Source organism: Falco rusticolus, chromosome 3, assembly GCF_015220075.1.
Source record: "Falco rusticolus isolate bFalRus1 chromosome 3, bFalRus1.pri, whole genome shotgun sequence".
NCBI classification, from domain to species: Eukaryota; Metazoa; Chordata; class Aves; order Falconiformes; family Falconidae; genus Falco; species Falco rusticolus.
The window spans coordinates 41,073,474-41,089,818 of record NC_051189.1 but is presented as its reverse complement, the minus strand read 5'-3'; the positions used below and the strand labels follow the sequence as shown (position 1 = coordinate 41,089,818).

Here is a 16,345-nt window from a genome sequence, read left to right as displayed (position 1 = left end):
ATTAAGTCAAGTTGATATAAATTTTCCATCAAGTTTATAGTCATTACGGTCTCTAATATTAAGCAGTGGTCTCCTGCGAATTTTTACCTTTTTTAAACGGGAGGGGTATTACTGAAACTATTTGCACTCCAGAAGGTTACACCCTGTTAAACCTCTTTTTCACCCAGTGGGATGAAGTAACAAATGGAAACGTAAATTCTGATTAAAAATCATGAAATGGCAAAGTGTTATGTTACCATTTTTTAAACTCCAGCTATTGAAATGGCAGGGAACGATGAACGGCGTGGAGAGGCATTGGGCAAAAGCAGGAAACAGTGAGCGGGGGGGAAGAAAAGCATGGGCAGTAGCAAAGCTTCTCTGTTCTCTCCAAAACTCCCCAGCCTTGCCAGGGGCTTTCCTGGACTCTACAGACACTTAGAGCAGCATCTTCATCCCTTTCCATGGACTCCACCTGGAACTGGCCCAAGCTGGTGTCCCCTGGCACAGAGCCCCTTCTGCCTCTGCCCCCCACCACCCTGGACGGCTCCAAAGAGGCAATGCCAGCCCTGTGCCACTGGCACTAAACCTCCCCTTCTCCTTCACCTTTCCTCGTTTTTCTTCAGCTGAAAAATCCCACCTAACCAGCATCCTCAGGGTATTCTGCTCATGAATTTCATGTGGTTTGGACCTCTAAGCCTATGAGCGGATCCCTTTGGGACCTTTAAAGGTAGCATTCTCAGCTGTCTTACACATAGCAAAATCTACTGAATCAACATCTCAGCTGAATACAGCAATTTCTCTTTAAGTACAAGGAAAACTTAACACACAGCAACATCAGATAGTATCTTACAGAGTATTTCCTTTAGATATTCTTGGAGTAAATGAGGCTTGCTTGACACATTTTGTTTGAGTAATTACAGATTAAGAGCTACCACAGCAAAATGCTCACAACTATTTCCCTATCTACCTTGGTTTCCCTACAAAAACATATTACTTAAAATGACTCCTGGCAGGTCAGGAACTCAGATTTTAATCTAACCAGGGACTGAAAAAAAGAAATAGGAACCAAGGTGTGATTGAGAGCACTTGGCTTCAGGAATACACCACCGGCACCTTTGAGTGCCTACATGACGCCTGAAGTCAACCGCTGTGAGCAAAGCTGTGACAAATGGGGGTAAACTACAACTTGAGTATGAAACAGCAAATCAGAAGATATCAGAAGATACACTCAGCTAATACACAGATTATTTGAGAAACTCTGACTCTAGAGGATAACTCAATTAATCCAGAAAGGAAAGGATACAACCACAGGAGAATCCATCCAAGATCTACTTTTTATCACTTCTAAGCAGCTAACTGTACAGGCAGACAAATATGGAAAGTAGTTGCTAATTTACAAAAGCTTACTAAATTCAAACAACTGAAGAGCTGGTAGCTGGCTTTGGAGCAGCACTGGATTTTAAGAAAATCAATGCTGAGGCACTCTTGAGGCTTTCATTCCAATCCTGTAAGTACCAAAGATAAAAGGCACAGAGGATAACCATCAGATTGAGGTCAAGCTATGCATGGTGCAAGGCAAAAGAAGTGTTAACATGAATATATGCAAGGAAAAAAATGGGAGCACTCAAAAAATACCCCAGCAAGCTAATGAAATGAAAGCAAGCTGCCGAAAGGGAACCTATATTGAAAATGGAGAAAAGAATCAAAGAGGAACTGCACAGGATATGATTAGTGGACACGCAGTACTGCTTTGCAAATACTTCACATGAGCCAGTTCATGTTTATTTTCTTTGAATAATTTTTGTATATGCTTGTTCAAATTACAAGTAAAAATATACATGGTTTTTTCCAACTGCATCTCCTCCAAACTCACCATAAAATGTAATTCATACCAGAGTACAATGTTTTTCACAGTGTAATTTGTCTTTGCTGTCAAGTAAGCTGTTTACCTACATGAGAATTAACGCTTTCAGATTAAGCTATCGGGTCTCACGGCAGCATAAAATAGCACTCGAGTTTCTGTGTTCGTACTTCACGATTTCTCAGGTAATAAGAAATTCCCTGTGCCAGAAGAGAAGGGAAGAGGAAAGACCCAGGTTTGTTAGCTCTCCCATTAACACCATGCAGTGTGTCTGAATTTCTGGCCTTGTGACAACACAACAGATGCCCAAACTCCCCACTGTTCAGAGGCAAAGCAGGACACAGCCCATACTTTGTGCTGCTGGACGCTGACATATTCTTTCCCATCACAGGAAATGTCCTATTTTTTTCTGGGCACTTGGAAGGAGTTGGGGTACAGATCTGGCTGGCTCAAGTGAAATTAGCTTGCGTACACACTGCAGGGTTGTCTGTTGCCATAACTTTGCTAGCTCCAGCCTATGTGCCCAAACAGTGCAAATGAGCCATGGCAAAAGTACCAAGGTGCTTGAATAAAAGCATGGACTCAAGGACTCGGAAGGCCAACAGAGCTGTTTGCTCCTTGTGCAGAACCTTCACTTCTAGAGGTTCTCAGGAAAAACATTTCCCTCTTCTGACTGTGCCACTTCAGTGCCTTCAGGCTGCAGCCCTGACAACTTGCCAGCATCCCCCATAGCTGCTGAGGGGGGGTGCAGAGGCACCCTTGGACTTGGAGCTGAAATTTTGACAGCTCTGGTGGCAATTCACAGGAAGGCAGGCAATCAGCTTGCCCTGCCCTCAGAAGCCATGTGGCACCACACTGTCCATCAACAGCACGAGAGAGAGCTAACACTTTGACACCTACAGTCAACAGAGGCAACAACTGCCAGAGGGGACCAGTTGAAGTATGTGCTATTTTTGCATGGTAACTTCTCAACTGTTTTCAAAAGAAATGGGAAAAACATGTAAAAAAAAAAAAAAAAAAGAGAGAAAAAAAGAAGAAAACAGAGTTCATGCTTCCCAAGTAACAAGGGTTTTTAACGTGCTATCAGAGGTGAAGAAGACTTAAAATAGGATTAAAAAGAGAGCATGAGACTACAGAGTCTAATATGATTGAGTTACTTTTCTGCTCTTTTAAAACCCATGGATGAAATCCATTTACCTACTTTAAAATCATAATTTTTAGTCGCTGGCCTTCAGGATGAAACAGAAGGTTGAGCCTCATTTATATAATTGCCCGTGTTCCCTGCACAGCCAAGACAGAAACCTATGTATCTCTGAGTGATGGCAGAGTGAAATCCGGTCTCCTCTCTTTTGACTGCATAAGCACTTCCACAGCAATTAACTCCTCCCAGATGAGGCAGCCACTGAATGAAAGTTCAGGGAAAAATGCATGAAACACAAAGCATCTCTAATCCACTTGCAACAGGAGTAGTTACGATGACCCTTTACAAAATAGTCAGGGTATCCAGCAGACAGCTAAGGTTTCCAGCCCCCGGGTAATCAGACACTAGATCCCAAGCCTTCAGTTCCTGGGAGAAGGTACAAACAAGCTGTTACTTAAAGGCCACTTTCATGTCTAAGTTTCCAAGCTTCTCCAGGGACCACGGCAGGTTCTCACACTTGTCTGCTCAAACCAGCCCTGCAGCAGAGCTCACCAGAGAAGAAAGGCGCTGTTCTCCAAAAAAACACCACTCCCAAGCTCGAGCAGGTGAAAAGGGCACTGTTGGCCTCAGAAACAAAATGCTAAGCATTTTGACAAATGCTAAGCAACGAAAACAACAGGGCCTGGGACTTCAGTGAGTTTCAGACCCCTGGATCCAACCTAGCTTTTCTCCTTTCATATAAAAGAGAAGAGACAATCATGTGCATAAGCATCTTCTTGCTCCTAAGAAGGGCAAAGCACATTTTGCCAGTCACTTCAAGCAGTGCTTTGTCAATACAGCTGCTTGTGAACAATGATATAGCTCGTGGCAAGGACACAACGGGAGACGCAAAAAGCATAACTAAGGGACGCGACAGTGGCAGGGCAAGTGAAGGTATATCACTCACGACATTAAATCCCACAGGCAGAAAACTTCAGGGGAAAGGCTGCCCCCACCTTCCATTGAACTCATCGTATGCACACACTGCTTACACAGACACAGAACCCCACGGTCTCTAAATGCCTAAGATATTATACTATGAAAAACAAAAAGGATCAGTCCACCTATGGAGCAGGAGACTAAAGTGGAGAAGTAAAATTTATCTTTCTGTTTCCACAGCTATAGGAAAGAGCAGTAAAACTGCATAGTGCTATTTTAAATAATTATTACTAACTGCCTGCTGCCTGATCAGCATTTTAACAAAAAAGATGTTACAGAAATGCCAGAGAAGCACAATACTGAACCCTCTGACTGCTAAATTCTCTCTCCGGGGAAACAGTATAATCCATATGCACAAACAGACCTGCAGTCACTTTACCTGCATCCCGAGATGCTACTTATGCCCAGCCAAGAGCACAGCGAGCTCAAGCCTGCAGCCAGCCCTGCCCAGCTGTGTATGCATACAAAGCAAGCATGTGTTTGTACAAAAAAGACTGCTGATGGGCCAAGCCTTAGTGTTAGCCTATGGATAAACCAAGATGTGGATTTCACATAAATAAACTAAAATCCTGTATTTGACGAATAAGCTCAGCACGCTGCTCTTTCGACAAGGGAAATGCAGCAAGCAATAAAAAATACTGGTGAACGTGCCCTTTTGCTTCAGTTTTTGATTCATAAAATCCTGCCTTCTCACAGGCATGCTATAAAATTGAATGTACCGTCTGTAGGGTTTACAAACTATAGGGATCAATGCTGAGTCAACCCTGAAAAAGCCTTTTCAGATATTGGGTAGCACAAAGCGTATTCAATGTAAACCACAAGTGGTCATAGGCTGAATGGTGAGAATAAAACAAAATGCTGGTCAGCTGTCTCACTGCTTCTAGACAGTCCCTCCTGTTCAGCTAGAAAGTTGATCCTGCCTTGGAAAACCTCAGTGATCTTGCAGCATCCATACAGAGGACCTGACACCTTTGGCAGGCTCCAGCCCCTGTCCTCCAGAGGCCAGATCAAAACGAATAATCAAAGTGGCACAAAAATCCAGTGCTTCCCAGGCCAACATCCAGGCAACAGCATGTTAAAGAGGCCCAGCTCACCTGGCAGCTGCACTCTGCCCCAGGACCCAGTGCCCAGAGGTGGTTGGTTTCTGATGGGAGTACATGAAGCTACTTCTCCTGCCTTCTCCTTCCAGGTGAGACATGGATATAGGTGTAGATATAACTAGAAATACCATAAATACGATTGACATATATACAGGCTTTGGGGAAGTCTGTAAAAGACATGAGGGGTACACAGAGTATCCAGCTGTAAAACACTGGTAAAAAGGTGATTTCCAGGCACAGTGGTACAGTAGCCACAGTGAAATGGTTTGCCTAATGCTAGAAACAGCAACCCACAAATGATCCTCATGAAAACAAAACCAGAGTCCAAAGCATTTTTGAAACTAGTCTAAATATTTATTCTTTTTCCAGGTTAGGAAAGGATTTTACTTCCCTGGCTCTCAAGCCATTATCTGCACCAACCCCATTAACACAGGTTTATCCAATTTTCCAGCTCTTATCTCACAAAAGCTTTGCCTTTTGTAATTACGGTTTGTTCCCAAAACTATGGAGAGTCTGCATGAAATTAAACTGACTTAGATGCTTTTCTGATTCATATCCTAACCAGCCTATATCATTCTGGAGCTGAAACAAAACATTCTTAGCACAATGACTAATTAATCCACCAGTCATTTTTGGGGTACTGGTGAAAGCCACTCCTGAATGCTAAAATGTTGTCATTAATGCAGTATTTCTGTAAAACCTAATATTGCCTTCCTATGTGTTAAAGTTCAAAGTACATTCCTTATTATCACAATACCCACTTGCAAAAGAAGCAAAACATTGAAAAATTATTCAGGTGCTGTAATGCCACTAATAAAACTCCCCTTTCCAAGTGCCACAGTTAATTTTAAGGAACTGCTTTTAAAATCCATAGAACAAGCACAAGGTAAACTCACATTCAAGACAAACTATTGGTGGCCTACAAAAAAATCAGTGTTTAGGAAACACACACTGTGTTTCCGGTGCTAGAATTTCACATGTTGCAGAAACACCATGGCGAGCACAAACAACACTCGTGAAGTCCAATTTGACTCCAAATTAAATTGCAATTAAATTAATTAGTTAATTAAAAGCATAACTGCACACATCAGGTAGCTGACGACAGACACGCTACAGTACAGCTGAGCACAGAAGGGAAAGACTTTAGTGGGGGACAAAGATAACTCACTGATTGCCCGGATTTTACAGAAAGTATGTAACTTCCACTTTGGATTATCTGTGATTAAGGGAGCCAGTTCTTGTATTTCCTAGGCACCTGTTATAATCACAACTTGTTTCCAAGCCTGATGTCATACATTTTCTCAACGTTAGCATCAGGGCATCAAAGTACCGACACGTTTATGGGGCCAGAGGACCCGGAGGTGGCACCGCCTTCACAAGGAAGAAATGTCCCGCAGAAGAGTGATCTCGCACATTGCTATGCAGGCGGCCCAAATATACATCCCTGCCTGGCACCTTTGTCCAACTAAAAATGACATATCACCTTGTAACCTGGCATAGTGCCACCCTGACAGATGGACTTAAGTGTAGGCAGCCAAGAGACTATGTATAAGCATCAAATATGTTTTTTGAGAGTAGGACTTCCAGCCAGGAATGTTAAAACAGCTGTCCACACTGAGCTTGCATGCCTACACTTAAGAGGATATGCTATCGCCACTCGAGCCCTGAGCTGGATTAACTTGGAAAATAAATAAGATAGATTCCACAGCCACATAAGGTGAGTTTTTGCAGAATCAGGATTAGTAATACACAGGGGGGCTTTACTGACCTACTATTAGTGGGCGCACTTGCAGGGTTGAAGAGCTCTGCAGTTTTGCAGCTCGCAGGAACTTCTATCACGTGCATGCTTGTAAACAAATGTTTCTCATCTGAACACATCTTTATATATGTTGCTTTTCTTAGAAAAAAAATATACAATGCAATACCAGCATGACTAAGAATAAACACATTAGTGATGTTCCACTTCATGTTAGAGACTACTTTCTTTTTAAATTAACTGTCCTCGCTCAGAAATATTTATCTGTGTTACAGGCCTGTTTCACCGGGCTTTCTTCTCTTTTCAAAACTTCAACTCCCATGGCCCACTCCAACACTTTTTGTTAGCTCATGCCTACATGCATACACACATTTTACATCTTGACATCATTTGCATGGCTTGCCCCAGTAATAAAATCAGACTGCCTTGAGAAACAGGCATTGTGTAACACAAGATATGTGGTGGCTGGCCTACAAAGCCATGCCCTGGCCACCTCTATCCCATCCCTGCGCCTGGCTGGGCTGCATCACCCACAAATCCCTCTCCTCGACGACATGAAACATTCCAAACCACTGAGAAGCTCCAGAAAAACATGTTGGCTCACATCAACATGCCAAACAATTCTCTTTTCCTTTTTTCCCCATGGAACTCAGATTTAACTCCTGCCTCTCAAAGAGTCATTGGCCTAAGTCTAAAGAGAGGTAAATATTCAAACCTGAACAAGTTAAAAGTTTCCTCAGAATTCTACACTACTTAAAAAAGATAATACCAAGATTTTCAATGGGAAACAACATTGTTTCTAGCCCTGAGTAGCTTAAGGACTGGAAGGAGGTGACGGCACATTTTACTCGCTGTTAAACATGATTTGTGTTTATTTTAATTCTTCTCCCTGTGGACACAATCAGATCGCAGGCATGAATTTTTCATGTACGCTGTAGCTGAGTACCTCCTCTTTACTCTTTTGAATCACTACATATGAACTTCAGCTCTACGAGGGTACTCCCAGTATAGATCAAAGCTGCCTTCAGTGCCCAGCAGGTGCTGAAGGGTCACATACAATCCTCCAACAGCTGCTGGTGTCCTTTACCTTTGTTAACTTTAAGTCTGATCTTTGCCGCAATGTAAGTTACCCAAGCCACTTTATTACAATTTCCTGTACTAGAAGTGCTTCAGGGGTAGGCATCGTTTCTCCTGCACAGTAAGGATTTCCAGCTGCTGACTCCTTGGTGAAGGCTTCCTCCTCCTCTTGCACTGTTCATCTCTTTTACCTTTCATTCCTCACCTGCAGCCTTTCCATCTCCTTGCTTTCTGTGTTGTTGAGATGTGTATGAAATCATCTGTCTGCAAAAGTTTCAGCCTGCTGTCTGCTGCACCAAACTACAATTACTAACCTCAGTAACAAGATGCTTTGCTTTTTCATACTGCCCATAAAGCCGATTCCAGGTTAATCTAAATTTCCATACCAGTTAGCCTTTCTCAGAGGGGAGGAAAAGAGGGAAAACTTTGCCAAATATTTCATCAGGAAGATTAGCAACACTGTGAAAACAATAGAAAAACCACAGATAATACCTCTCCCTCCTTCCAAAAACCAGCAGCGTCTCAGGCTTTCTAAAAACACTGCACACAGACTGTGCCTGGCTTTAAAACAGTTCAGGGAACAGTCAAATTGCTGAAGAACAGGGGAAAAGAAATAAAAATACTGATCCGGCTCACTACTTTTGCTTAATAAAGTAATTACACCCACACCCTGAGTGTATTCCTTTCACGCACATCGATTTTACATGGAATGATTACCTCCATGGTTATCATAAAACCGAAATAAATTGAACTGAAAATGGTAATGCCGAGCATCCAAAACCCCTTGGCACTCTCTTGGACCCGTAAGTGCCTCTCCTTATTTGAAAAGAATTTGAAGGAGTACGCAAGGTTCATTTCTCACAGAATCATGTAAGATATTAACACAAAGTCAGAGAACAGTCAGTCTTCTTACGCATTACACAAACTATCAAGAATGTACGATGTTCGATATCACGTTCAAAAAAGTTTAGCACCCAGTTACCTGAGCATTCCCTTTCTCCCATAATGACCATCAGGAAGACCTGTCTGTACCTGCCAAAAGCCAGGTGCCAGATCGGACTCCTGTTTTGTTGTGTCCCTTGAGGTCCCATAACGGAGCTCTTAACCCTGAAGGTTTTACTCACTGTTTTATCAACGGTTTTTTAACTCCTTCTGAGTTGCCGGATGATTTATCAATGCCACCCAAAATTCATTGCTAGTTAAAGATTAATGAACGCTGGAAAAGTAAAACAAAGCACGCCAAAATCTCTCAAAGTGCTTATAAAGCAGTATCATTATAGACAGAGACTCTAGGCTAAAGGCATGTTGACCAAAATTTAGAAATGCATTGCCTGTGTATTAGCAAAAAGAAGCCTGAAGGGGCAAGGGGAACTCAAACATTGCTTTCTGAAAAAGTCACCAGCTAATGCCAAGTGCTGAAAGGTGTCAGAGAAGCCAGGCTTCCCTGCTGTCCCATTCCCCGTGCAGGAGGGTGTGAATACGGCCGCTCTCACCCACCCTGCATCCACCTCCCCCATCACTGCTCTTCACCACTCCGCAAAAGCTTTTAAAATAGAAAAGCATGGCAATTTTACTTCAAAAGTTCACTTTGGAAGGGAAGCTTAGCACAGGTGACGTTCAGAAGGAACAGGGCAGAAGTGCCTGTAACTGGTCCCTCAGAGAGATCTGGGGTTCAGCCTTCAAAGCACCCCAGTACTCAGATGCCTTACCTAGGTAAAGCGAGGCGTTTTCCTTCTTGACATTGTCATCTAAGTACGTTGGTCCCAAGGTATAGATGGGTGTCGAGCCCATGCCAATAAGAATTTGGGCACAAATGAATAAAGCTACATAGAGAGAGTGGTCGTTCCCGACGGAGTCCTTGACACAGGCCGGCGAGTCCCACTGCTCTTTGGCGGTGCCATTGCCAGTCACGCACAAGCCCTCGTTACTGACGGAGGAGTTCAATTCCTGGATCTGGTACGGCGGAGAGATGAAATGAGGTAAGGAGAAGAGTGCGGCCCCCAGGGCGATGAAAAACCCCCCTACAGCCAGCCAGAGCGGCCTCCGTCCGCGCCCCCCGAAGTAGCTGATGAAGACCACCACCACCAGGCTCCCGATGTCGAAGCAGCTGACCAGCAGCCCCGACTCCGAGCTCTTGAGGCTGTATCTCCGCTCGATGGTGGTGATGACGCTGCTCAGGTAGCCGGAGACCATGAGGGACTGGATGAAGGTCAGGAAGCACATGCACACCAGGAAGAAGCGCGAGTCCGCCAGCACGGCCCGCAGGCACGCTCTGCCCGGGGGGCCCGCCAGCAGCGGCGGCGGCGGGACCGGGGACACCCCCCGGCCGGGCGCCGCGGGCTGCCCGCGCTCCGGCCCCCAGGGGAAGCTCCCGCCGGCGCCGGCGGCGGCCTCACCAGGCTGGGCAGCCCCGGCGGCGGCGCCTCCGCCCCGCGCGGCCCCGGGAGCCGGTCCCGCAGCGGGGCTCGGCGGGGCGCCGCCGCCGCCGCCCCCCCCGGCCGCCAGGGGGGAGCCGAGCGCGGCCCCGCGGCCCCGCGGCGCCGCCCCGCCGAGCGCGGGCAGGCTGCGGCAGCGCGGCGCCTCCGCCCGGCCCCCCGCCGCCGCCGGCCGCTCCGCCCCGGGGCGCCGCGGCGCCGGGGTCCGCGCAGAGGCCATGCTGGGTCCGGCCGCGGCCTCAGAGGAGCCCGGCCGGCTCCATCGCCGCCGTGCGTCGAGCGCGCTGAGGGGCCCGGCGGGAGCGCAGCATAGCGGGGAGGGGAGGAGGGAGGGGAGGGGGGTGGCCCTAGCCGCGGCCGCCGGCCGCCCCGCCGCACGTGTCAGCCCAAGTCCTTTGTGACTCCATCCTCCCTCTGTCTCGCTCAAGGGGCCGCCCGCCCGCCGGGCCGCCCCCGTTGCCGGCGGCTCCCGCTCCCCGCCGCCGCATGCCCGCGGCGCCGCGCTCAGCAGCCGCCCGCCGGGGCCCCGCGGCCAGCCCGCCCGCCGCGGGGGAGCGCCGCCCGCCGCCGCCGCCGCTCCGCCGCCCGCATCCTCCTCTCTCCGCGCCGCCGACGCCGGTGACAGAGCTCCGGGGGGTTGCTGCCGATCTGCGGGGGCAGAGAGCAAGCACGGGAGGTCAGCGGCGCCGGCCCCAGCGCCCCCCTCCCGGCGGCGCCGGCCCCAGCGCCCCCCTCCCCGCCGCCCCGGCTTCTGCCCGCCCGACCCCGGCGTCTGCCCTGAGGTCCGGGCAGCGCTCGCCGGCCCCGCGGCGGGGGGGCCGCGGCAGCGCCCCGGGGACCGCGTCCTTGGGGACAGCACGTGGATTTACCCAAGTGCAGGAGCGGACACGCGCGTCCGTGGCCCCGGCCAGAGCGCGACCCTACTATTTGGCGCCGGATGCGGCAGCCAAAGGTCGCCGTGCCGAGCCTTTTATTTTCCAGCCTAAAAATAAACACGCTGAAATAAACACCCCGCTACAACTCGCCGGCCCGGGGAGCCGCGGCGGGCGGAGGAGCGAGTAACAAAAGCCGATGCCAGGCGGCGGGCACACCGGGAGCCGGCACCGCGGGGCCGCCCTGGCCGCCCCAGCTCGCCCGGGTGCCCCCCGCGCCCGCGGAGACGCGGGACGGCCGAGCGACGAGTGACGCCCGGCCCTGCCTACCCCGGCAGCGAGACCAGCGTTTCGCCTCCTTTGTCCGCTTTTGTCTCCCCTCCGCCTTCTCGGTGCGCGGCGGGGCGGGCGGTGGCGGGGTAGCGGCAGCCCGGGCAGCCGCACCCCAGCGGCGGCTCTCCCCCACCCGCGGGGGTGGGCAGCGGGCGGGGTGGGGGAGCCGGCGGGGCGCACCGCGCTCCCTCCTCCCGGCCGCCGCGGAGAAGAAAGACGGGGCTACTCACCGTGCGGGCGGGCGCGGGGGGGCGGCCGAGCCGGGGAGCCAGCCGGGCCCGGCGCTCCCGCCCCGCCTGTCACCGAGCCCCAGGGCCCCCTCGGCCGCCTCCGCCTCCCCGGGCGGCGCGGCGGAGCGCAGGCGCGCCCGCTGCCGCCTGCGGGCCGGGCCGGGCCGGGCGCTCGCGTCCCCCCCGACCTGCCCTCGCCGCTGAGCAGGGACCCGGGGCCCCGCGACCTGGAGCGGCGGCAGAGCGGCGGCCCGCCGTCAGCCGAGATACCGCCCCGCGCAACAGCGCGCGGAGCCCCTGCGGGAGGGCGAGCCCGGCGGCGGGGCAGGCGGTGCGGGGCTGCCCGGTGCCGCAGCTTCGCGGCCGTGGCCCAGAGCCGGCGGGGCGCCCCGCGAGGTGCGGGCTCGGATGTCGGCCCCGGGCGGCGTTTGGGGAACTCCGTGTTGTTGCATCGCGCTGTGTTAAAAAATAAAGGGTAGGGAAATACTCGGAAGCGAGACCGCGATCACAGCGTCTGCTGAGAAGCGAGAAGAACAAAGGGGCTATTGGTATTTTATTGGATTTTAGGAAAACAGAAAACAGCCACCTGATGCTTCCTTTTGTCCAGGGTCTTGTCTCCAATGTAAATCATCTCCAAAAGTAGGAAACATGCACAAAACCTGGAAAAGCAGTTTGGAGTTTACATCTCATAGAGTTTCCTCTTAATACCTTCCCTCAGTTTATGTAGTGTCTTGGATTGCATTGCTTAGTTTTCCTCTCAATCTCAGTTTTTACAGCTCTAGTACTAAGATCAACCTAGGAAGTCCTGCAAATTATTAAATTTGTTGTGGCTTGATAGAGGGTGAACTGATGAGGTATTCCTTTTTTTGCCTCAAGTTTTACCATAAAATAACACTAAGGAATACAACAAAGTATTAATATTCTAATATACATTTCTGGATAGCCTGTGCTTCTCTGGCAGGATAGACTGGCTCACCACATTTGTTTGCTTATTTATAATCTTGATCAATAAGGTGGTTTCATATGACACCATTTTGAATTTTTGCCAAGCTTATGCTTGATACTTTTTTATACTCGCTTAGCACTCAAACAGCTCAAATTCAACACAGCCAAAAGAATACTTTTTTTTTTCCTAGGCTTTCACCACATTTCTCCTGTCAGTAAGGTACCCCCAAGTTCAGTGGTTGGTCTAGGCCTGTAGCTTTAGTATTCTCTTCGATTCAGATAGGTTTTCAAGGATTCTTGAAAAAACTCGTATCAGTGATTCTTTCTATATAGGGTCCCTAACACGGCTTCTTCTATTTCATCATCCCACAGCTTTTTTTTACTGCAGCTTCTCTCTTCTTGTTTCTCTTCCACTGTCAGCCCCTCATGGCCACAGCTTCCTTCATGCTGGCTCTGGCACTCAAGCTCAACCCTCAGTAAGCTCATTCTGCTCCCTGAGATAGCAGGAAACCAATCCAAGGGAAAGAAACTTTTTCTTCTGGGTTTATGAGTTGGATCACTTCTTCAAAGATGGGAGCACAAGATTGGGGGGGGGGGGGGGGGGGGGAAGAAGGGAGAGGGGAGGTCCATTGTAGAAGGGGGGGGCGGGGAGGAAGGTAGAGGGGAGGTCCATTGTAGAAGAATGAAGCTGGGCTAATTATCATTGATAATATACAGCTGCGGGCTGGCTTCAGGGGCTGCGGGTTGGTCCATGTAGATAAGGGGCAGGTGTGGCTGGTTCTGTTAAGTGGTTGAAAGCCAATGAAGAGGGAGCAGCTGAGGAAGAAGCAGGAGGAGATCACACACCCTGGATGAGGTGAGGAGAAGGCAGTAGAGGGACTGGAGTGAAGAGTATGCTGGTGTGAGATGGTAAAAGACCTTGTTGCAGTTTGAAAGTCTGGAGAGTGCTGCGACAGTCCATGGGGGAAGAGGAAGAGAGGATAGCCCATTTCAGAAAGGGCAAGCTCTTAATTCATCTCGGTCATTTCACTGAGCCATCCCTGAGATAATATGTGTAATTCAGTTGGCAGGCAGTAACCCATTAAACTTCAGTAACTGCATTGCAGTTGAACTAGTATGTGAACCAATAACTGCATTTTGTAAGCCTTACACACCATGTCATGTGTATGGCACCCCAGTGCCGTGTCCTGCACTTGGGTCACACCAACCCCACGCAGCGCTACAGGCTGGGGCAGAGCGGCTGGGAAGCTGCCCAGAGGAAAAGGGCCTGGGGGTGCTGGTCGGCAGCTGGCTGAACGTGAGCCAGCAGTGTGCCCAGGTGGCCAAGTACCAGAGTATCCAGAGCCTGAAAGGAAGGAGACAAGGCACACAAGAGGTCCCTCCTGGTCACAACACCTAGTGTGAGCTCACCATGCTGGCCAAGGTCGGGGTCATTAGCAGCAGTACTAAAGGACACTCAGACTGGAACCAAAGATGGGGAAGGGTTAATGGGGTCCATCATTCCACCGGAGTCTTTAACTGCTAGGGCAATTTCTTTTGCAGCTGAGAGATGTCCCAAGAGTCTGCCCCTGAGTGGCACAGAACTCCATGCCCAGCTCTGAAGGGCCACCATTCGTACAGGTTCATTCATGCTGTATCCCTGGAGGTATTTAAAAGACGCGTAGATGTAGCGCTTAGGGACATGGTTTAGTGGTGGACTTGACAGTGTTAATGGTTGGACTCAATGATCTTAAAGGTCTTTTCCAACCTAAATGATTCTATGATTCTGTGGTTTATACATCAGCTTTAGGATCTTGTTCTGTGACCAGGATTCCTAGCCATTATTGTATAAACCCAACAGTAATTTTCATGAGATGGCAGAATAACAGTAAATATCACAAAAGCATTCTCCAATCTTCAATCCCATGGGGATATATAAGGGTACAGCATTCCCAGCCTTCGCAGCAGTTGCAAACAGTACAGCCTGCAAACGGGTACAATTCCAGCTCTTCTCACAGTGGCAAACCTATCAAGAGACAAAATTGGCTGTAGGGCTCGGTGAAGATGTTTGTTTTAGGAAGTTACTTCAGCTGACTACAGCTGCCAAAATGCCTGACTTCCCTGCTTTTGGCTCTGAATACTTAAATAAGAGGTTAGCTGAGCAAAGAGAGTATTTCTAGTCTGCAGTGGGTATGAGAATCCAGTGCTAAGTGATGAATGGGAAATCAATATCACTCTCTTCACAAGTTGATTACAGAAGGTGTCACAATGGTACCCAAGTTCACAATAAAACATAAACGTGTAAGACTTATTATGCAAACTTCCTTATTTTAAATTTTACAGTAGTAAATTTATATGGTATTCCTCAAGCACAAAGCAATCGGTGTTGCAGAACAGTCTGTTTATGGCTGCAACTGCAAAAGAACATAGTTCCCATTTAGCTAGATTAAGGACATGGGCTGTCATTCTACTTTTGATTTATTTGTTTTAGTGAAAGACAGGCTCTTCATCTTACCAGTTCCCAAGTTCCCAGCTGACAAACTCCTTCCCACCTGGACTGCCCACTCTGTGGTGGTGAGTGCTTGCATAGCACTCTTGGCTGCTATTCTTTGAGAGCCATAACCTCCTGGCAGAGAGATGGTAACCATCAGCAGAGGGGAAGAACAGTACCTTAACTCATGTTGGCTTGGTCTTGTGAGCTGTTTCAGTTTCAGAAAGGAAGGTAACAGAGCTACAAAGGTGCCATCTTTTTAAGGTCAGACTTCAGTTGTGATGGATTTGGGGCTTTACATGTCCTCACTAGTCCAGGTTACTGCTGACACCCAACAAGGTGCCTCAGCCTGGTCTATTCCAGGCCACGAGGAGAGAGAACTTGGCTGAAGTGTGGTGTGAGTTGATGGCTCTGCTTTTCCTTCAGTGTTCCACATTTCCAGCCAGGTTTTCCACTTGATGCTATGCCACAAATGCAATAAATCAACACACTTGTCCTCCTTCCCCTTTTCCCTCACACTGCTGCCATTTTTGGGCAACATCTGCTCTTCATTCCCAGCCCCATATTAATAAAGCAGTAAGCAAAACAGGATGTGCATTAGGAGGCTAATGGGCTTTAGGTCTTCCCAGAGCGTGAGCACTGGGAAACATAAAGCGAAAGGACAAGTAACTTCACTCCTCAGGGACCCTCACCAAGTTAGCATCCTAATGAACTCCCGGGGGCAACTCACTGCTGGGAGAGAGCAGCTCATTATTTTTTATTTGGGAGTCAGAGAGAGCACTTATAACAGCAGATCCTAAACTAAAGAGCTCATTTAGTACAAGAAATGAGGTTAACCACAATCAGATACTGTTCAGATAAATCCACCTTAATGTTGGTCGGTCTCCAGAGAAGAGCTAGTTACAGTTTCATGAATGAAATAAACCATGAATGCCAGGGAGGTGCAAAGCAACAGGGGAAAGGAGGAAAAGAGAAAGATAGACTCGGAAACAATGGTTGAACTTAGGGGCAACAGCTATCAGCATTAATGATGTCAGAGAAGAAAGGGCTACCTTTTCACACTGAGGTCATTCTTCCACATTATAGTCTGCGCTGTGCCATGCCCTCCCATCCAGGGAGCAGCCCCACAATCTGCAGCGGGGCCAGGGCAGTGGGAGCGACAGGTTCA

At 48.8% G+C, this 16,345-nt stretch overlaps 1 protein-coding gene across 1 annotated transcript in view; it reads right to left on the bottom strand.

Annotated features, from left to right (window-relative positions):
• SLCO5A1 (solute carrier organic anion transporter family member 5A1) overlaps positions 1-12,214 on the bottom strand; it is a 79,822-nt gene extending 67,608 nt beyond the window's left edge. The window contains exons 1-3 of the mRNA XM_037379121.1: positions 12,046-12,214; positions 11,530-11,754; positions 9,602-10,975 (exon numbers count right to left, since the gene is read on the bottom strand). Coding sequence (XP_037235018.1) covers positions 9,602-10,975; positions 11,530-11,754; positions 12,046-12,214 — 1,768 coding nt within the window. The remainder of the gene's footprint in view (positions 1-9,601; positions 10,976-11,529; positions 11,755-12,045) is intronic.
• Positions 12,215-16,345: the final 4,131 nt, after the last annotated feature.